Here is a 23,586-nt window from a genome sequence, read left to right as displayed (position 1 = left end):
GGAACGTTGTTCCTGGACAGTCTGTCCGGGCCCACATTCAGCAGCCCGGGCACATGTACTGCTCTCAGCGAGCGCAGGTTGTGCTGAGCCCATAGCAGGAGGCGTTTCGCCAGCCTGTACAGGGGTATGGAATTCAGACCGCCCTGGCGATTTATGTAGGACACCACTGCCATGTTGTCCGAACGGACTATGACGTGTTGGTCCTTGATGTGGGGACAAAAACGCGTCAGCGCGTTGTGCACTGCCAGCATTTCTAGGCAGTTTATGTGTTGGAGCTTTTCCCGTTCCGACCATAGGCCGAAGGACGGTCTGCCCTCGAGCAGCGCTCCCCATCCCGAGGTGGATGCGTCCGTAGACACCATCCTCACCCTCGAGGAAGTCCCCAGGCTTACACCTGATTGGTACCAGTCGTTCGCCATCCAAGGCACCAGGGCTGTGACACAGTCCTGATCGACCTTGAGGCGTAATGACCGGACACCCACGCTCTGCGCGGAACCCGCGCTTTCAACCAGAACTGCAGCGGGCGTATGCGGAGCAAGCCCAGCCGGAGAACTGACGATGCTGAGGCCATGAGACCCAGCATCCTTTGAAATTTTCTGAGCTGGGTGAAAGCGCCGCGGCGGAAAGACATCGCCGCGCGCTGAATGTTCAGCACGCGCTGTGGCGACAGCCGCGCTGTCATAGACTGTGAGTCCAGAACTATACCCAGAAACGGAATCGTTTGGCTGGGGTTCAGTGAACTCTTCGCCCAATTGACCGTGATACCAAGATTCTCGAGGTGATCGAGTAAAATGGCTCTGTGCTCTATGAGCTGAGATCGTGATTGGGCTAGGATCAACCAGTCGTCCAAATAGTTCAGCACTCGCATGCCTCTGAGTCTGAGAGGAGCGAGCGCTGCGTCCATGCATTTCGTAAATGTACGAGGTGCCAGGGACAAGCCGAAAGGCAGGACTGTATACTGGTATGTCTGACCCTCGAAGGCGAATCTCAAGAATCGCCTGTGATGTGACGCTATCTGTATTTGAAAATATGCGTCCTTCAGATCTATCGACATGAACCAGTCTTCTCGGCGAACATGCGCGAGAATTTTGCTGGTTGTGAGCATTTTGAAACGGCGTTTCACTAATACTCTATTCAGTCGTCTTAGATCCAGAATGGGTCTGATACCGCCGTCCTTTTTGGGGACTAGAAAGTATCTGCTGTATATCCCCTGTTCGCTTTGAACTCGGGGAACAGCTCTATCGCCCCTTTGCTTATCAGTTTTGATATTTCGGCGCGAAGTAGGTGTGCTACATTCAGCGGAACCGAAGTTTCGACGCGCGCTGTGAAGCGCGGAGAGCGTTGACAAAACTGTAGCGAGAAGCCTCTCTTTATAATGCCTAAAGACCCAATCCGAAACCCCTGGAAGCGCTGCCCATGCATCTGCATGGTTGGCTAAGGGCCGGATACAGAGCGCGCTCTGTTCGCCGTGCAACAGAGGTGCTATGGGGCTCACAAACATAGGCGTTATGCCTGCGGCATTTGAGGCGGGGGGCGCGCTTAATACAGCGGGCGGAGCGCTCGCCCTCGACCTTACAACAGTGTTTGGCTGAGTGAGGGGGGGCTGCGCGAGTCCCGTGGGACTCATGTGTGCGAGTAGATGTGGGCTGTGAGCGGGCACATTTACTGCTTGGGGCGCGCTGCTTGTGTAAGCAGCGCGCGCGCACACAGGTCTCGTTTTTACAGAGAGCCTGTGATCTGTTAGACATAGTGTTCGTGGGCACTGAGTAGTGGGCACTTTTACTATGTGGGGAGCGCAATCGACCTGAGTCGATTTTATTTGCGCGAGCCCTAAGTGCAGGGCTGTGCTTATGTGTAGGGATGTGCACTGAGAAGTGGGCATCGACACTACATTTATAGCACCATCGGCCGTGGCCGGGACACCAGAAATACCGTGAGTAAGTGTGGGCGCGGGAGAGCGGGCACAGTTACTGCAATGAGTGCACTGTCTGTCTGAGCAGAGTGAATGCACACAGGTTTCGTCTTCACAGAAACCACAAGGCATGCAGAACATAGTGTTTGTGGGCACTAGGCAGTGGGCACGTTCACTATGTTGCGTGCGTGATCGACCCGAGTCGAATATATGAGCGCGGGCCCTGTGTGAAGGGCTGTGCTAGTGTGTAGGAATGGGCACTAGCAGTGGGCATCTTCTCTACACATATAGCATCATTGGCCGTGCTCGTGGGCAGCAAAAAACACGTCTGCAGTTGCCTCTCGGGGAACAAACAGAGTGATTTGCATTCGGCGGCATAAATATTTTCAGCCGGCCGGCCTGGGGTTTGCAAAGCAAACACACACACACAAACACAAGAACAAGAATGTAAAGGATATGGCGTCGGAAAGCGCAGCAGGTACGGCGGTAGAAGGCGGCGTTGGCCAGCGGCTTCAAGGGCTCGTCCCGCTGAAGTGCTTGCATCAGACGAGGCGTGCTTCCTCGTGATCCAGCGATGCGTGCGCTTCGCTGAAGAGATTAAAATCAAGTGAATCAGCCTTCTCGAGCTCCTTTTATAGAGGTAAGCCACGCCCGTCTCGGCGGGAAGTGGCGAGGAGGGCGCGAAGCGCCCTCATTGGTCTGATGTTGCATCAGCCTGCGCTCGATAGGCTTATGCAGTTGCCGCAGAGCAGCCAATGAGCAGACAAGCCGTCTTGCTTCAGCTGTCTGCTGCTGCCGCAACGCGTTTTACATATATGAAAAATTAAAGGATAATTTTTGCTTCAGTGTTTCGTGAAAAGAGACTTTTCCCGTAGCGTTTTCAAAGCAGGACGAGAGAACTCTCGTAAGAGAACTGCCTCGAAGACACTGAACGCCATTTGAGCCTTGGGTGCTGAGCCTTTTCTTCATAAATGCAATAAATATTCTGATTTATAGATTTTAATCTGCAACGACATTATATAAAGATTAATTTATGTACAAGCAAAATACATTGAATGACGGAGAATAAAACATTGCGGTCAAGTTGAAAATAGTCAATGCATTTACATGCACCCTCATAATGCATGTAAATGCATTGACTATTAAACTTTACCTCATGTAAACGCAATACTTTGATCAAACTAATGCGATTAAGATCATAATCATAGTAAACTATGAGGCATACGCCGATTTTAATCACAATAAACAGGCGTGTAAACAATAAAAAGGAGTGGTTCACTCTAAAGGGGTGATAGAATGTAAAACCAAGTGTAAAACCTTGGCATAGTTGAACAGCAGCTCGGTGGGTAAAATGGCCATACACAGAATCTCAAAATCCTATGTCACCTCCTTAATATGAAAATCGTAAAACTTTAAACTGCAACTGTAAAACGGTTGGATCTCAAATCAGCTCAGATGTGAAGTAACTCTTGGGATTTCCTTATCTGGATCTGGTCTGTACATTTGTCACGCCCCTAAATTTGCATACACACAGCCCACTTTCTGGGCCCAGCAATATCAATGGTGGTCATGCAGTCAGACACAGTTTAGCCGGCGTGCTAAGTTTACTGCTTCTGGAATGATCAAAAATACTGATGGTGGCAGTAAAAAAAAAAAAAAGTGATATAAAGACACACTTTATGTCGTTGTACATCTGACAGAATAATGACTAAAGGTGAATTACTTCAGTCCTCTTGGCTGATTCAGAAGAATATAAGAAAAGGGTTGAACCACAAATACTGATTTTAAATGATCATTAAACAGATGTGAATATGAAGACTCACCTAATACAGTCAGTGTAACACCAGCACTGATGTCTGATCTCGTTGCTTCACATCTGTATTTATCACCATCAGACACAGATATGATTTTGGTGTCTCCCTCAGTGCTGTCTGGATTGATTGAACCTTCTCTAAACCATCTGTATCTCCACTGAATGTCTCCTCCTCCCTGTATGTCACATGTGAGAGTGACTCTCTCTCCTCTGAACACACGCTGATCTGGCTTCACCGTCACTACAGGTTTCACTGAGAAACAGAAGTAAACATTGAAAATGTGTGTTATGAGCTCAAAATGTCCTTATGTGAAAAACATCATGATATTAAAGACCTAGTTTGTGTTTTTGACAAAAAAATATATATATATTGGTAAAGAACTGTAGTCTACTGTACTAACATCTGTACGTGAAAAACATGAAGGAAAACCTTTGAATCATTGCATGTGTCCCGTTTCACACTAAAGTACCCCATTATGCTATTTTTAAGGTTCCTAATTTTGTTTTGGAGTCTCCTACAACAGGTTTACATGCATGTAAGGTCACAAATTATTTAAAACTTTATCGACAAAATGAACTTCCGGCAGACGGCCGTACGCATCGATTTACGCCAAAAGAGTAACAATTGAACTTGAACTCAAAGCTTACGCTACTCCTACATCTACGTCATACATCGTCAAGTGTTACTCCTCTGGCGCAAGTCAACATGCGTACGGCCGCCTCCTGGAAACTAGTTATTTTAGTCGACAAAGTTTTAAATATGGACATTTTTCTTACACGAACGCATCGCTTCACTTCAGAAGGCCTTTATTAACCCGTCAGAGTCTGTGGAGGACTTTAATGATGGATATGATGCACATTTATGGACTTCAAAAAACGGACTTGTCTGTCCATTCACTGCCATTACAAAGCTTAAGAGCCAGGACATTTTTTAATATAACTCTGATTGTATTCGTCTGAATGAAGAATATACACCTAGGATGGCTTAAGTAAACAGAAGAGTAAGAGATGGAGTAAATCATGGGTTAATTAAAATGTTTGGGTGACCTATCCCTTTAACACTCCAGTTACTCTCCATGAACCAAGCAGTTGACTTGAATCAGGGGCAAATTGTACGTTTCTTAATGTTTTCTCATGAATCTGAAAGAACTATTTTGTGGAAAAAAATAGAAAAGAATCAAAAGTTCTGCTCGTCGAAGAACGATTGGAATTGGAATTGAGCAACTTTTACACTTTTCGACACTGCGGGTCGCATATTTTCAAAACTTGTCTTTATTATATGTGGTTTCTAGCATTTGTAACTTTTACAACAATTGTAACTTTTAACAATTGTAACTTTTAGTCTCCGCCGAGGGAGGCGGCGCGCTAACAAGGACGCTAAACACGGCGGCCTCGACTGTCAGTCGCTAGCGCACCTCTTCAGATCAGGAGAGAGAGGTTTACACACACAGCTCTTACAGGAGCCCGTTATACCATTAATGACAAATTACAAATTACATTCATTCTAATTTTTTATACAGAAAAATTACTGTATTATTCATATAGTATTTTTCTGTTGTCTTAAATAACATAGAAATGTATGTAAAATTACAAAAACAATGGTGATAATAATTTGTAAAATCACCACCAGATGGTGCAAAGGGTCAGCTGACACTAGAGAGGTGCAGGTATGACATCACTTATAGCCAAAACACTGAAGCGAGCTGCATTTAAGCACAACTTTCATCATCCCGAAGTCAACGTTTTTTTTTATGTTTTTTTGTTAAATGGCTGAAATAAGGTCAAGACATTTTCACATTTAATTCTATGACATAAAATACATCAATATTAACTGGTGATAATATAACATCATTAGGGGTGTGATGGTAAAACTGGCGGTTCGGTACTTACCTCAGTTTTGACATCACCGTTCGTTTAAGGGGGGAGAAAACTAAACATAATTATTTATTTATTTTTTTTATTTTTTTTATTAAACAGTGGTTTACTAAACAAATTGTGTCCCTGTCTTTAAATGAATTCAGTTATAATTAAAAGTATCTTAAGGATTAAAAAAATATTTATCTCTGCTAATGCTGTAAACAATCGGGAGCCCTTATATATACAGTGCTATGCATAAGTTTAGACACCCATGCTAAAGTTGACTAAAAAGAGGAATAAAAAAAATCATCTTTTGGAAATTGATCTTAATGCCTCATTTAAAAAAAAATTAGGAAAAATCCAACCTTTAAATACACCAATTTTCTTTGTGAATGAATAATATATCATAAATAAATACATTTTTCCTTAAAATACAAGGTGCATAAGTTTGGACACCCCTATGTTAAATTCCCATAGAGGCAGGCAGATTTTTATTTTTAAAGGCCAGTTACTTCATGGATCCAGGATACTATGCATCCTGATAAAGTTCCCTTGGCCTTTGGAATTAAAATAGCCCCACATCATCACATAGCCTTCACCATACCTAGAGATTGGCATGGGGTACTTTCCATAAGATCATCTCTCAATGCAAATCAAACCAGCTATTAGGCTAACTGAAATAAAACCATGTAAATCTCTCTCTCTCTCTCTCTCTCTCTCTCTCTCTCTCTCTATATATATATATATATATATAAAATCAACACTCAAAAAACACATTGTATTCAAACATATAAACTGCACATAAGGCAGTTTTTTTGCATTAACTTATAAATCTAATTACTCCAATTCATTGTTGAAATAATCATTTACAGTGGCTGTCATTTTCATGACAGATATTTTAAGCGTAGCCTACATTAAATAATGAAGACATCACTAACAGGTTAAGTAAAATAAAATGAATGTATAATATAGTGCATATATTTAGTGAAAGATCATTTATCTGCTGACTAACAGCTGTGGACACTGATGGACTTGCCTGAGGTAAATGTCTACATGGCATATTGTCTACAAGCTGTTTTACTTATGTCTTTCCTCCACTGAAACACTGATTGAGCGATTACATGAGATATATGTAAATAAAATAAATAATAATAATAATAAAATTGTAAATAAAAACGTTTTTATGCATGTTTGGTCTGGGTTTTGTTGCATTTACACTGTTCTGACCACTAGGGGTCACTGTGGAGACAGGATTTGGATTTGCTTCAACTGTTTCAGTGTAATAAAATATTTCAAAATATCAAAGCACTGCAGGAAATTAAGCAGTTATATTCTAGAGCTAGATAAGCAATGTGAAATTAATAACTTTCATAATAAAACAATATAATAGGACGAGATCAGTGAATCAGACCACTGCATGTCTATCATCTGTTCAGATTTTCTCTTGCAATTTTTGCCATAACAAATGTGCTTTAGAAACTCAAAGTTAAAACAGCCAGAAAAAAATAAATAATAATGTTAAAAAAGTCAAGAGCTCAACTAAAGCAAACACTGATCACCATAACGGTAACATCTTTATTATTTTCAATAAAACATCAACAACTAAACTTTTGTAAATTCTACAAGAATTTTTGTTTGAAAGAAATAGTCAAACTGGATTGTAATAAGTGAAGACGCTGAGATCTTGAGAGATCTGTTAGTGTTTAAAGTTCTGTTGGGATTTAAAGTGTTTCTGTTGTGTGAGTTTTGTGGGTCACCGTTGTGCTGAAGAGAGTCTGTGCTTCAGTCAGGAGAAGACCAACAAACACTGATGATATGTGGCATTGCTTTATAGGCAGTAACTGTTGCAGTGATAAATACATGAGCTCATGTGCTATGCTATTGCTAGCTAACGGTTAACTGCAAGACCATTACATATTACAGAGAATGTTTGATCACAATAATCCAGGATATATCTGTAAAACAATAGTGTTTTTCTATAAAATGTTTATTGAAATTGTCTTTAAAAGTTTTGTGTTTTATTCAGATTAGGGTCTTTTAGAGCTGGTGGCGCGTCTGGGACGGTGAGGGCGTCGAGGAGAGCTGAAGTCAGGTCAGCTTTATGGTAATGAGCTATGATGCGGTTCTAGCAAAGAAGAATAAAAATGTCTCTTTAGTCAAAAAGGTTCCTGACCTCTGACCTAAAGTGTTTGAGTGTCAAATCAGACTTTGTTCACGGGCAGATAATGAAGATCATAGTCTGGTAATAATGCAAATTAGTTACATTTTTGCATAGATAAGTTACGGAAGTGAGACTGGAAACACTGACGACTCGTTTCTGCAGTTCAGAATCTATTCTTTTAGGAGACAATAACTTTATTTATCTGCACTTTGATCTTTAAACGTTTGCAGACCTTTTACATTCATAAACAGCAACATCACTGCATGACAGGTAATATTGAAAAAGCAAAATGGGACTTTAAAGAAATGAGCAGAAAACAGATACTGAGCTTTATTCAGTGAGCAGTTCTGCATCTGAGAGAATAATGACTAAAGTGAACTGCTTCAGTTGTCTTAAAGGGGAAATGAAGCAGTCAATCAAGTTTACATGATTTACAAGATGGATTTCCACTTTAATCAACAATTATATAAGAAACATGACAAATGTAAACATATAAAAGAAAAAAAAGAAAAACCGTTATATCTTTTGCTGCCAGGGCGCTGCCATTGTGTGCAGTATTCTAAAGTGTGACGTCACGGGGTTGGTTGGCTTTAATAAACCTGGCTGAATCATAGGGCTGAATGTATTAATATCACGACGTCAAACTGTCTACACCACGGAGTTTTGACCGCGAACAACTAATGAAGTCTAACGTTAGATGTTATATACAGCAGATGGACTCTGACACGGTGGGCATCGCATTACAACAGCCGCACGCGTTGCAACTTACCAACCCGCTCTTTGCCCAAAACCACCACCGGCTGTTCGACATAACAACGTAACTTCCACTGCTCGGTTCCCACGCCGTATCGGCTCAAATGCATATATTAATACATGCTAACTTACATGGTGCTGACAAGAGACATGAATATGATGGCAGAAATCGCGAACAATGTTTCCATGTGCAGTTTGTTAACGTTAACGTTAGACGTCGTCTTTTTGTCTGGTACTAATAAACTCCACTAAAGTTAGCTAAACACTAAGTTAGTGTTAGCTAGTTCATGCTTACAGCTGTTAGCTAATAATGACTGTACCTAACGTTAGTTGTTCGCGGTCAAAACTCCGTGGTGTAGACAGTTTGACGTTGTGATATTAATACATTCAGCCAGGTTTATTAAAGCCAACCAACCCCGTGACGTCACACTTTAGAATACTGCACACAATGGCAGCGCCCTGGTAGCAAAAGATATAACGGTTTTTCTTTTTTTTCTTTTATATGTTTACATTTGTCATGTTTCTTATATAATTGTTGATTAAAGTGGAAATCCATCTTGTAAATCATGTAAACTTGATTGACTGCTTCATTTCCCCTTTAAGAACAGATGTGGCTGATACAGAAGAATATAAGAAAAGTGCTGAAACACAAATGTGGATTTTAAATGAGCAACACAGTTGAATATGAACACTCACCTGATACATTCACTGTAACACCAGCACTGATGTCTGATCTCGTTGCTTCACATCTGTACTGACCACCAGCAGACACAGATGTGATGTTGATGACTCTCTCAGTGCTGTCTTTGATGACTGAACCATCTTTAAACCAGCTGTATCTCCACTGAATGTCTTCTCTCTGTATCTCACATGTGAGAGTGACTGTCTGAAGCTGATCTTGATTCTTCATCCCTGCAGGTGATAACAAAAAGTATTGCAGTATCAAGATCACTGTCATGAACTCAAAAAAAAAAAAAAAAGTTTGCTTGTGTTGATGATTACATTATAAATAAATAAATAAATGTATTGTTAAAACTAAATAAAATATTTATATTTATATTTAGTCCACATGTATGATATGCTCTTTGAATAAATCATGTTCAAATTACAGCTTGTCCAACATTTACAATATTTACTGTACACAAGTTAAATACATTTTCAATAAGACTAGTCAAGTTGTCTTATGATACCATGAAATTAATATTCCTATTAATGTTATTTACACACTCTTAGAAAGGATGTGTTAAAAATGACTCAACCCGTGTTAAATTCTTACACTTTAATGCGTGAGCTTTGTTCATTTTAACTCCTTTATAGTGTTAATGAATTTAAACACAGTAAATGTGTAAGAAAGGTCATCACAAAGATGTGTGAACATGTAACATTAACATATGTGCTGTCCTTGGCCACAAACATTGTGTTAAAAAACATTACAAAATCCCAAAACAAAATGTTAACATTTGACAAAATTAATGTAAAGTCATTGGTTTTTATTTTATTGTCAAAAAATATATATAAAAATCTAATTCATAAACCTTCAGCATATAACAATAAAATAATTGAATTTTAAGCATAAAAAATATAATATTTAAATTATTTAAACTTGAGTTTCTCAGGGGCAGGAGCTCAGATGTAAAAAAAAAAAAAAAGGGGGGGGGGGCATCTAGAACAAGTTGAAATGTATAATAATCAGATTAATTGCAACAAAAAGATAGATGTTAGTCTGACAGCAGATAAAAATAAACCGTAAATAAACCTTTAATCACAGCAGCTTATTTGATTTTTAACGGGAATGAAAGTGAGGCTGTGGACAGACATCTTCAGTGGGTGTTACTGTTATTTAATGTGTTTTTGGATTGTTCTGCTGACGAAACACTGAAAAAATATCTTTCCAAGAAATTTCAGTAGACAAAAAAACCCCAGACAATATGAGCTGTGGAAAATTATAAGTGATCTATGAGCTTTAATAACAGCTTTTAACAGCGGATGTCATTGAAAACGGTAGATTTATCCCTCACAGCCTCGCTTTCATTCCTGGCATCAGAGCAGGACAGTAACGGAGTACATTTATTTGAGTATAGTACTTAAGTACAATTTTGAGGGATCTGTACTTTACTCGAGTATCATTTTTGGGGAGTACTCATGACTTTACTCAAGTACATTTGAGAGGCAAATATTGTACTCTTTACTCCGCTACATTTCTATCCATAACTGTGAGTACCCGTTACTTCTTCTAAAAAAAAAAAAAAAAAAACATCTCGGAAACCCTCAATTTGTTGTTTCCCTCTCAAATGTGATTGGATTGTGCAGGCGCCACTGATTGGGACAGCCTATCAGCAAGCAATCACCTTCAGCTTTCCGCCAAAGTCAACTCCATGGTCAGATTTAGATAAGAGACGAAACCATGGACGAAACAATGGATGAAGACGCAGCAGGTCCATCCCAGGAGTATTTTTTTTCCCAGGATGGTAGGGGAAGACTCATGAATATTCATTAGGGAAGTCATCCCTGATTGGTCTTAACCCCAGTGACGGGTAGGTTTAGGGGCGGGGTTAGGGGTAGGTCATCAGACCAATCAGGGATGACTTCCCTAATGAATATTCATTAGTCTTCCCCTACCATCCTGGGAAAAAAAATATGGCTCCCATGGCCCCACCTCGCCAGATTATTTCAATTTTCTGAACAAGTTAATGATAGTTTTCGCTTCAAGTGTTTGCTGTGTTTACCAATGTAAGCACTGTGGCAGTAGTAATGCAATATTTAGAAAATGTACTCTTGTACTCTTGATACTCAAGTACTTTTAAAAACAAGTACTTCAGTACTTTTACTTAAGTAGACATCTGACTGTAGTACTTTTACTTGTACTTGAGTAAAATTTAGCAAGGGGTATCTGTACTTTTACTCAAGTAATGAAGCTGTGTACTCTGTCCGCCTCTGCCTGTCATGGCGCCGCTCTGAATACGATCTATAAATTACTTTTGAGTGATTCGTTACAAAAGTGCATAAAATATGTTAAACACGAAGCTTGTACGCGCATGTGTGTGTGTGTGTGTGTGTGTGTGTGTGTGTGATGCACTTGAACAGTGGTTCTCAAGCTCTTTTACACCAAGTACCACCTCAGAAAATATGTGGCTCACCAAATACCACCATAATTACCAATATGAAAATACAGTAGAGTAGGCCTAACTATTACAGCTCAAAAATGAGGCAGTTTTATTTCTAATAAAAAATATTTATTATTGCCAGCCACTTTAAACATTGTAAAAACACAGATTGAATATTAGCACTGCACTGTGCTGCTTACATACAGGCAGGGGCGCCGCTAAGGGGGAGAAAACTAGGACGACTCTAAGGGCCCACGCACTTTTGGGGCCCCGGAGATCGATTTTATTAATGGAATGGGTGCAGTAGAGGGAGCCCAACCTCATATTCTTTCATAGAGCCCAAAGTTTCTAGCGGCTCCCCTTACTCTATTCAGGTAAATAAAAAACTTAAATAATGATGAAATTAAAATGTATTGCAGATTATGATTATGATTAAGATTATGTTATGAAAATGTATTGTACTTAAAAGTTAAATAAAAAACTGTACTGTACTTAAAATATTAAGTTAAAAAAGTACTGTAATTTATAATAAATAAATAAAATGAACACAGGCTCTGTAATCATATTTAACCTTTTTACACGTAGGCTACATTTAAAATATTCTGGCTGACCCCTGTGAGGTTTTCAAGGCGACCGTTATTTAGAAAGTATCACTTTATTGTTTCCATGGTGACGCGTCATTGCTTGTCACGTGACACACCGCAGCCACAACAGCGCTGAATGACTGATGATCTGCTTTTATTTTTATTTTTTTATTCAAAATATTGACGCGTTTTGTTGTTTAAACACCTTTATAATGATTGCATTAGTTGAGCTAGCCTACTGTATATGCGCAATGGGCGGCGCCATGTTAGTTTGTGCCTCATTATATGGAAAGGATTATTATTGCCGCTTTCATAGACATCAGTGTGTATTTTATAAACTCTACATCAGTGGACACAAACTTTTATATCATCTGAAACTTTATAATCCAGAGTGACATAAATGTTCAAATATACTTTAACAACAAGACAAGGCGATAGCTGTTGTGTAAAAAACTAATAGAATACATTTTAACAGCAGCAATCGTCTCTCCTCCACCATGTTTAAGTTTATGGGCCGCCAGACAAAAATATTGTTTTCGTAAATAAAAAAGTAAACAGATGAAGACGGATTCAAAATCTTACTAGCAGTCAGCAAGGGTATTGATTAACACGCTGAAGTATGATTATTGTATATGATGTTTTATATACAACAATAGGCCTATACAAGTAAAAATGAAATGGCAAGTCACTGTCATTAACAGACTAAGTTATATGGACTGACTTATGTTCAGTTCAACTAGATCATTTACATAACGCATTTAAAAAAAAATAAAAAAATAACATGAAGTGTGTTAAACGTACAGTATGGATTTTTTTCTCCACTAGGGGTCGCTAACCTATTTACAATAACAAAGGCGTAGTTTGATGACGCAACATTTGCTAAGAATTATGGATCTTGTCGTCAACGTCAAGCCGGCCGATCTAATAATGTTTATGGATGACTGAATACAGATGTTTTTATCATGACTGTGATATGAAGCAGTTCGGGATTGCTAAGAGACAGCTATCAGCTCCAAACGCGACGCGAGTCCCGCGGATATAAAAGGAATATGGACATTTCATTCTACCAAACTACACGCAGAATTACAACTCACAGGTCAGTTTATTAGACAAATTAAACTTGTGAGGTAACGCAGCGCTGTTTCACTTGGTCTAACATTACACTAGCACACTAAACTGCATTTGAATGTGTTTAAATGTATGTGTTAGTCTGTCTGTATGAGACTAGCAGTAAGCTAGATCAACATGAGAATAACATACAGATCATATTCTAACATTTTATCATTGTTGAACTATATAACATTGATTAGTTTTATGTAAATGTGCTCACCTGTTTAATAAAGTAACGTTACATGTAGAAGCGGTTGAAGTCTCGGACGTGGAGCTCTCGTTTATATACTGTCTATGGGAGCTCTCGGCATCTCGAAAACACCGCGCTGATATTGATTCTCGTTTTAGTTCTCCTTTTTTATCCAAAGTCTGCTGCCATGGTCCATAATGTTTGAACGAAACAACAACAGCGTGCAGATAGACATTGCGAACTACAGTGGTCCATGTCTGTCGTCTTGGTTAGGCTACTATCAGAGGGCTCTAGTTCATAGCTCTGGTTACCATGGCAGTAGCGGAAACCAGGGACAACGCGGATATGAAGCCATTGACTGCGACAAAACGGAAATAAAGAAACGTGCCGTGTCTTCGAATTAAATTAAAATTTATCCTGGTTTGAAAGTTGTTGGAAACAGTCGGGATAATGTAAGTACACAACTAAAAAAAATATATAACATAGATATAGTGATTTTTGCTATTTTTAAAGCAAAAAAAGTTACATATTGTGCCTTTAAGCACATCAGTCTCCTGTGTTAAATGCCACAAATAACGAAGTTGTGTTAATTTTTAAACTACACACAAAATTTTATTTTTTTTCTACACATTTTTAGCACCAGCAAAATATGTTTAAATTAGAGTGTTACACTGTTACAGAGTGTTTTAATCCTTCTAATAGTGCATGTTTCTTTAATTTCCTTGCTGTTAGGCTACTTGCCCTTCTTTACAAATAAACCATTTGCCATCCTTCTTTTTGGATCATCTGATCACTCTGTGTTTCTGAAGCTCGACTGTCATAATGCATCACAAACAATAGTCTATTTTAAAGGAGATTTTATATCACTCAAACGGACCTTTTTTTAACTGATGAGAAAACGTTTGTCTGGCGGTTGTTGAACAGAACCTGTTCTGGCCGGTAGATGGCGCTGTTTACAGTCAACAGGATTCAACAGAAAGACTATGGGATTAATATCCTGCCATGATTCAAAACTGAAAATAAAGTTCTGAAAGGTTGAAACTAAGTGTTCGAAAACTCAAAATCTTACAAAAAAAAGTTTTGCAAGATCGAAAAATAAGATTTGCAAGCTTGCAAAATGTAAAAAAATAAAAATATCTCTGCAAACATTATGTTGTTTTTGAGATTTCCTTCTTCAGAACTGCAACATTTTTTTTATGATGTTGCGCAAACAATTTTTCAGAGTTTCAAATTTGTCAGTGTTCTCCCACTGTATTAGTTTGTTTTCCAGGTTTGAAACCTTGTAAATGGTGATCTGAAAACTGCTGTGCGAATGTGTGAAAAAAAGTTTTGAAACTCTGAAAACAGAGTTTTGCAGGCTTGCAAAGTGGTAAAAAAAAAAAAATCTCTGCAAACATAAATTTGTTTTTGAGTTTTCCTTCTTCAGAAGTGCAACACTCTTTTTTACGGTGTTGTGCAATCATTTTTTCAGAGTTTCGAATTTGTCACTGTTCTCCCAGTGTATTAGTTTGTTTTCCCGATTTGAAACCTTGTAAATGGTGATCTGAAAACTGGTGTGCGAATAGGTGAAACATTTTTTGAAACTCTGAAAACTGAGGTTCGAAAGGGCGAAACTTATTACATTACATTACATTTGCACTCCTATTGCAGACTATTTTTTCAGAGCTGAGTTTACAACACCCACTTTGCGGAGATACGCACACACAGTTGCGAGCTTGCGACTCACGTGATTTGTGGCAGCGTTGTCACGCAGCTCTGCTCTGAAACTCTGAAACTCAGACTGAGCGAAAATGAAGCTTCGCAACTTGGCAACTTCAAAAAAAGCCTGGAGGGAGGGCCTTCTGCTCTTGGCCAATGCTTTGCTGTCTGCTGACGTACAGTCCAATCACAAGTCATATTTACTGGAAAGGTGGGATTGACCGACTGCTCTGCCAATGACGAAAGCGCACAGGATACGCAAACAGGATGCACGGCTTTTTTAAAAGTTTATTTTATAAATTATCTTTAAAATAGAATATTCTGAAAAAGTGACATTTCCATTTTTGCTGATTCACATTGGTATCAAAATACACTGAAAAAAATGAGTCGTTGGATCAAAGTAAAACAATTACTTCAACTTGTTACAAGTAATCGGTTTACTTTATCTCAACTTAAAAAAATGCATTTACTCAAATCACATTTCCATAGTCAACTTAAAGTAAAAATACTCTTTCAACCAAAGAGATTCGTTTAATTAGCATCAAATTAAAAATTATTATTTGGATTAACTTAATTTTTAAAACTTTTATATATATATTAAATATCAAAATAAATACAAAACAAAATTACAAACATTTAATATCACCAAATTTTTGTCTGAAAAAATAAGCCTTTTACACTCTGGAATCAAACATTTAACTGTTTATTTAGTGCAATCTTCCAACAAACTCACATAAACCAGAATTTCCACTTGTTAAAACATGTGATGCAGAATTCATTTGATTTACAAGTCAATACTGAAACCGTTTTAGTGCATGACTTAATAAATAAATAAATAAATAAATAAATACATTCAATAATAAAACTGTCAACAATGTAATTTTGTACAACAACAAAAAAAAAACATCCATCAATAAATGTATACATCAATTCCATTTGCTATAGTAAAATTGTCACTTGACATTTCAGATTAACTTGCATTAAATTTAGGAATGTAACAGAAAACATTGAAAAGCCCTTAATATGGCATTGATAAATCATCCAATGTAACATCAATTCATTGAAAAACAAACAAAAAAAAAAACACTGAAACAAATCAACATTGAAAGCTCTTTAAAAGACATGACATGAAGGAACATTTAAAGGGTTAGTTCACCAAATTAAAATATTTTCAATGAGATCTGAGAGCTATCTCACTCCTTCATAGGTTGCTATGTAATTTCATTCTGCCGGCCAAGACAAGTTAGTAAAGACATTGTTAAAATAGTCCAGGATCAACCTTAAAGGGATAGTTCGCCCAAAAATGATATTTAAGCCATGATTTACTCACCCTCAAGCCGTTCGAGATGCATATGTCAATCTTTTTTCAGACGAAAACATTTTCAGTTATTTTAGAAAATGTCTTAGATCTTTCAGTGGTTATAATGTGAAGCAATGGGGTCCAGCTGCTTCAAGTCCGAAAATGTGCCTGCATCCTTCACAAAAATAATCCATCCGGCTCCAGGGGGATAAACGAAGGCCTTCTGTGGGTAATCCGTGCGGTTTTGGCGTAAAAATATACATATTTAAAACTTTATAAACAAAAATAACTGGCTTCCGGTGGCGGTCGGCGCGCGTTCATGGAGATGGATGCTGGCTTATGACGTAGGACGTAGCGTAGGAAGCGTTGTGACGTAGAACGAACGTGACAGCGCAGTCAGAGAGCAGAGCAATCAAAACTCTGTTCGTTCTACGTCACGACGCTTCCTACGCTACGTCATACGCCAGCATCCATCTCCATGAACACGCGCCGACCGCCACCGGATTATTTTCGTTTATAAAGTTTTAAATATGTATATTTTTACGACAAAACCGCACAGATTACCCTCAGAAGGCCTTCGTTTATCCCCCTGGAGCCGGATGGATTATTTTTGTGAAGGATGCAGGCACATTTTCGGACTTCAACAATGTGGACCCCATAACTTCACATTATAACCACTAAAAGATCTAAGACATTTTCTAAAATAACTGAAAATGTGTTCGTCTGAAAAAGATTGACATATGCATCTCGAACGGCTTGAGGGTGAGTAAATCATGGCTTAAATATCATTTTTGGGCGAACTATCCCTTTAAGTTTATCAAGCGACGAGAATACTTTTTGTGTACAAAAAACAAACAAAACTTTCGACTTTATTCAACTATTCATTTTCTTGAGTTTGGGTCTTGAGTGAGTTCACGAGAGCGCCACGACACATGCGCGAGAACTGAGAAGATGATGTTCACGATCATTTGATGGGAAAGGCTGAAAGGTAAGCAATTCATTTAGCAGCATTGGCAAGGAACTTATACGTTTTCTCGTTGGTGTTTCACGATTCGGACATCCAGTTATGCACACTTTAGAACCATCCATCTGCGGCATCTTCTCAGTTCTTGCGCATGCGTTGTGTTGCTTTTGTGAACATGTCAAGAAGATGAACGAAAGTCTTACAGGGATGGAACAACTTGAGGGTGAGTAAATACTGACAGAATTTTCATTTTTGGATGAATTAACCCTTTAAAATCCATTTGCATCTTCGCTATGTCCATGACAATTTTTTGAAAGGCCTCAAAGGTATATTTAAGTACTTCAGGATACCTCAAGTTCTCAGTACGTGATTCCAAACATCATGGCACAAGCAGATGCAACTGAGGACAACTCATGTAAAACCTTAATACCATCAATGACAATGCTGATGTCCAGGGGAGTGCTTAGACCATCCCTTTCACAGAGCACAAAAACTGTCCAAGTTCTCTCTGTGCTTCATCTTTCTGGCCAATCTGAAAGAGACACAAGCAAAAAAAAAAAAAAAAAAAGAAACAATTCTTACTCAGAGAGCCAATTCATAAATTCAACTGCTCTTACCAAAAAGAGACCAATTACTTACCTTTATCTTCTGACTCGACTACAATGACTCCAAACTGTTTTCTTTCAACATCTGTATCTTAAAAAAAGACAAACACAGCAATCACCAACTTTCATAAAGAATATTAAAATGGATGGATATGCTTTTACCTAAGAGCCCAAAATTTTGCAAGTTTAGATATTTATAAATAATACGTTAAATAAGTTGGTGTAATTTGAACATTTATCAATAATTATTTTCAAAGTTGCAAAGATGTCATGTCATACAGATTTCATAAAATAATGTATTTTGTGTATCATATTATGTAATAAGTCATTGTGTGCGTGTATGCATGTTTAAACTTTTATGACGTAATCGGAACCTACTGCAGTGTGTTAAAACGTCAACAACGTAATTGATCAATCAAGTATTTACCATATATTTATTCTTTTAAGGTCTTACAGTAGTATGTATATATGAAGCTACTGTCACTTTAAGAATTAACACACATACCAACAAAGACAAACTCGATTTTTTGGCAAATGTTTAAGACACAACGTTAATGTTAATGTGAATACTTGACTAGGTAGACATTTTCAATTAAAATAAAATATCTATGACCATTCAAACGCCATATGACACTAAAAATAACTCAATTCAGTGCTGTGCAATAAAGTCTAAATTCTCTGATGTCCACTTTGAATTCAAACTTTGAATTATTTGATAAAACACGTTTGCATTAATCAGTTAACTGATCCTCATGTGATTATAAATGTATGATAAAAACAAACTTAACTTAACTTGTAAGATTACTCACCATGTAGGCTAAGTTTGTGTCCACCATGAGGTTATCCTGCAGCAAAAGAAGATGATGGTCGAGAAGAATTTTGTCCGTCCGTGGTCACTCGCGTGGCTTAAACAGAATGCAAACTTGTCATTTGATTTGAAGCATATCACACCAACTTGTTGCTTGACTAATTTTAAAGTATTAACTAACTCTTGCTACTTTATTTTTCTCATTCACCAATGTTTCTACATCAATCAAATGTCAGAAACTTATGCAATCCACTCACTGAACGAAATGTAGATACGCAATGTATTATTATAACGTTACAATCTCTACCGATAGTAACAATTCTATACTATTTTAGGGTTTTTCCTGGATCAAAATGAGTAGAAGGTGGTAAAATCCTGCTTGGAAAATAGGTATCTGAACTTGGGCTGTTACGATTGTTCAATTTGGTAGACGAGGAGTTTTACCGCGACGCGCTGTTTGAATACTGAATGGATCAAATGATTGACAGCAGCGGAGGGAAGACGAGTTTGCGCAAGCTTTAATTTAACGATGTAAAATTTCTTCTGTCCCTCACAACAAGATATGAAATGGCTTTACACCACTTAAATCATTATATTAGAATTTGTGAATGATTGAGTAACAATATTTCTGATTATTTATCGCGACAGGCGTAATCTGAGCCTGTCTGAGTTTTGAGGACAGCCGGATAGGGCACGCCATTTGACGGAGGCGTTCGCCTTGTAATTCTCAATGCAGGAAAAACCCAAATAAATAAATAAATAATGTAATTAAAAGTCCACACATTATCTAACGTTACTTAAGTATCTATTAATGGCTATCCATCGTTACTAACAGTTATAAGTTAACGTTAGCTAGCATTAACTGTAGCCTACACTTGAAATATCAGATGACTCTGACCAAAATAAAACAGATATTCAACCAAACACATGCATGAATGCATTGAGTTCTACTTTAATATTATACAAATGTATATCAACGGTGATAAAACTTAATGAAAACTTATTTTTAGGATTACTCACCAATACTGTGGATGCGCAACGGTCTTCATACAGCAAAACAAGATGGCGGCCGAACAAAAAATTCTCGACCCAAGCTTGATGACGTCAGTAGTCACGTGGTTTGGACGTGGACGTAAAACTGTTTGATTTAATTTGATCTAAAGCAATTATTTTAAATTACACCCAAACAAATTGTTTTACTTCAAGACAAATAAACTCAATTACATTAGACCAACGACATGCCAGAAAAGTGAATGTATTGAGTCAGATCAAGTATAAAAAGTTATTTAAACTAATGACAAGCCATATGCACTTTTTAGAGTGTAGGTAAAACACACTTCAAAGTTACATACACCATTATGTTTTAGTAAAGATCACATTAGTTAACTGTAGGCCTATAAATTACTTTCATGTTGTTTTTCTCTATCAGATTATAACAGATTATTATTTGATAACACCATTCAAAAGAATATTCAACATGAATGCCCCATTATGTTTTATGATTATTTTTTGTTTTTTAACTCCAATTGTATTCATAAGTTTTATTGGCTTTTTTATTGGCCAGCAGCAGTCATTAAACAAACATAAAATACACATAATATACACTAAATATTTTTTAATTTTTGCCCCATGCATTCATGTTGAATATTTGATACCAAAACAATGTTGTTGTTTTTTTGTTTTTTTTTTATGCTTGTTTTGCATATTAAACTTTTTATAAATGCCACCTCTGATGCAGATTCTGTTTTCTCTGCAGTGGGGGAAAAAAAATGTTTTTGTTGATACTAGTCAATTTGATTGGTAAAAGCAATATAGTGACTTAAAATATATAGAATTTGACTTGAAAGATGACAGTTAGGGGGAAATTGCCTTTATAAATGTAAAAAAAAAAAAATGCAATGAGAATCAATTTAAGATTATTGGTTCAGAATAAATGACTTTTACAACACAAAAATTGAACAGTTTACTGAAGTTAGTTATTGCACAAATACAGTACTTGAGATTTTATTATAATATTAGGCCAATGTACATGACTGAGTCGCTCGCTGCGTGAGGAAAGTGAGTCGCTCGCTGTGAGGAGAGTGAGCATGAGAATTTCGAGAGTGAGAATTTCGTCATTGGCAGAGCAGTCGGTCAATCCCTATTTTTTACAGTCTATGGTCAATCCCACCTTTCCAGTAAATATGACTTGTGATTGGACTGTACGTCAGCAGACAGCAAAGCATTGGCCAAGAGCAGAAGGCCCTCCCTCCAGGCTTTTTTTGAAGTTGCCAAGTTGTGAAGCTTCATTTTCGCTCAGTCTGAGTTTCAGAGTTTCAGAGCAGAGCTGCGTGACAACGCTGCCACAAATCACGTGAGTCGCAAGCTCGCAACTGTGTGTGCGTATCTCCGCAAAGTGGGTGTTGTAAACTCAGCTCTGAAAAAATAGTCTGCAATAGGAGTGCAAATGTAATGTAATGTAATAAGTTTCGCCCTTTCGAACCTCAGTTTTCAGAGTTTCAAAACTTTTTTCACCTATTCGCACACCAGTTTTCAGATCACCATTTACAAGGTTTCAAATCGGGAAAACAAACTAATACACTGGGAGAACAGTGACAAATTCGAAACTCTGAAAAAATGATTGCACAACACCGTAAAAAAGAGTGTTGCACTTCTGAAGAAGGAAAACTCAAAAACAAAATTATGTTTGCAGAGATTTTTTTTTTTTTTACCACTTTGCAAGCCTGCAAAACTCTGTTTTCAGAGTTTCAAAACTTTTTTTTCACACATTCGCACACCAGTTTTCAGATCACCATTTACAAGGTTTCAAACCTGGAAAACAAACTAATACAGTGGGAGAACACTGACAAATTTGAAACTCTGAAAAATTGTTTGCGCAACATCGTAAAAAAAAATGTTGCAGTTCTGAAGAAGGAAATCTCAAAAACAACATATGTTTGCAGAGATATTTTTATTTTTTTACATTTTGCAAGCTTGCAAATCTTATTTTTCGATCTTGCAAAACTGTTTTTTGTAAGATTTTGAGTTTTCGAACACTTAGTTTCAACCTTTCAGAACTTTATTTTCAGTTTTGAATCATGGCACGATATTAATCCCATAAAAGACTGTCTGACTGATCTACAACTGCAAGACTGTGTTTGATTGACTGAATAAACAGCTAGAAACAGTTTCAGCAGCATGAGGAACTACACAGACAGATGATGCTGTGTGGAAATGTGTGACAGCAAAATATGGACATAAACATCAGCAAAAAGACAAATGTGTGATCCTGATCTGATCCATACAATAAACATTAAAAAAAAAACTACAACACAACCCACATTTGTTAAATAGATACAATTTACTGTAATAATAATGCATATATACTACCTTCAGCACCCGTCCCATTTTGACCGAGTCCAGAGTGAACGAGGGACATCAGCACTAAAAGCAGAAGAAACAGATATGAAGCTTTTCCATTCATTCAACACAAGGTAAATCACACACTGAAACGTAGAGTTTATTCTACATGAAATGACAGTGATTTTCTGTTTTGATGCTCATTCAGGGGAGAACTGATGGATTATTCTCCAGAATTTAACCCTCAGGTGCTCTTCGATCATTTTTTTCGATCGTTTAGAATCTCTAAAAATCGCAGCTTCATCAGAATGGTACGAAACTTGGTAACTTTCTGGGCCTTGAAAGTTGCAATGACATTGCTGGCTATGTGGGGTCAGAAGCTCTCAGATTTCATCAAAAACATCTTCATTTGTGTTCTGAAGATGAACGAAGATCTTACGGGTTTGGAACGGCAAGAGGGAGAGTAATTAATGACAGAAACTTCATTTTTGGGTGAACTATCCCTTTAACATCATCACACTCAATGATGTCACATGACTCGTGAACTGATATGAGAGTCGATTCACTGAAGGATTCACTGATGCTCAACAAAAAAGCAGCAGTTTGAACCACTGAGCTTCACAACACACAACATATGATGTTAATCTCGTCAATAAATGTGATCAGTCAGTGAATCTCTGAAACTCTCTTTTGCTTTTCTATACAACTATTCATGTTCCATATCAATTTTGTATCATTCCCTCTGTCCCCGTTTGTGTTTGCTTATTGTTTTGTAAAACATGAAAAGTATATAAATAACATAGAATAATGCATATTCATGCCACTATGACATTACATAAAAAAAAGATGTGTGTGTTTTAAGACACTCGCATACACACATTACAAGCTAAAATTAATATGATTAATGTGGTAACAGTATGGGGAACACATATTCACTATTAACTACAACTTTAGCCTCTATAAACTCATATTTTACTGCTTATTAATAGTTATTAAGCTTATTAATAGTTTTTGTAGTGTTTAAGTTTAGGTATTGGGCAGGACTAAGAGATGTAGAATATGATCATGCTGACTAAGGCATATGTGCTTTATAAGTGCTAATAATCAGCCAATATCGTTATATGCCTGCTAAAAGTGAGAAATTAACCCTAAAATAAACTTTTATCATTAACGTTTCACAGCACTGATTCTTTACTGGAACAAAACAAGCTTCAGAACTCAGAACCAAATCAGATTAAAGTGTTTGAGACACATGACATCACTTCCTGTTTGATGTCGGCACCATCAACTTCATTATGACTTTATAGTGGCTGCAAAAATAATTTGGACACTTAGTGTGTTTCACATATACAACACTTTAATGAACCAAACCCAGTTCAGTTCAGTCC

At 37.6% G+C, this 23,586-nt stretch overlaps 1 protein-coding gene across 1 annotated transcript in view; it reads right to left on the bottom strand.

Annotated features, from left to right (window-relative positions):
* LOC308705365 (cell adhesion molecule 2-like) overlaps window positions 1-23,586 on the bottom strand; it is a gene marked incomplete at its 5' end in the record, with an annotated part of 57,162 nt that overhangs the window by 15,226 nt on the left and 18,350 nt on the right. The window contains 3 exons of the mRNA XM_081390332.1: window positions 3,736-3,978; window positions 9,193-9,408; window positions 18,086-18,142. Of these exons, the coding sequence (XP_081246458.1) occupies window positions 3,736-3,978; window positions 9,193-9,408; window positions 18,086-18,142 (516 nt within the window). The remainder of the gene's footprint in view (window positions 1-3,735; window positions 3,979-9,192; window positions 9,409-18,085; window positions 18,143-23,586) is intronic.

Source organism: Scardinius erythrophthalmus (genome assembly GCF_964197995.2).
Source record: "Scardinius erythrophthalmus genome assembly, chromosome: 2".
Lineage (NCBI taxonomy): Eukaryota > Metazoa > Chordata > Actinopteri > Cypriniformes > Leuciscidae > Scardinius > Scardinius erythrophthalmus.
The sequence above is the reverse complement of the archived record's forward strand: the minus strand, read 5'-3'. Positions and strand labels throughout refer to the sequence as shown.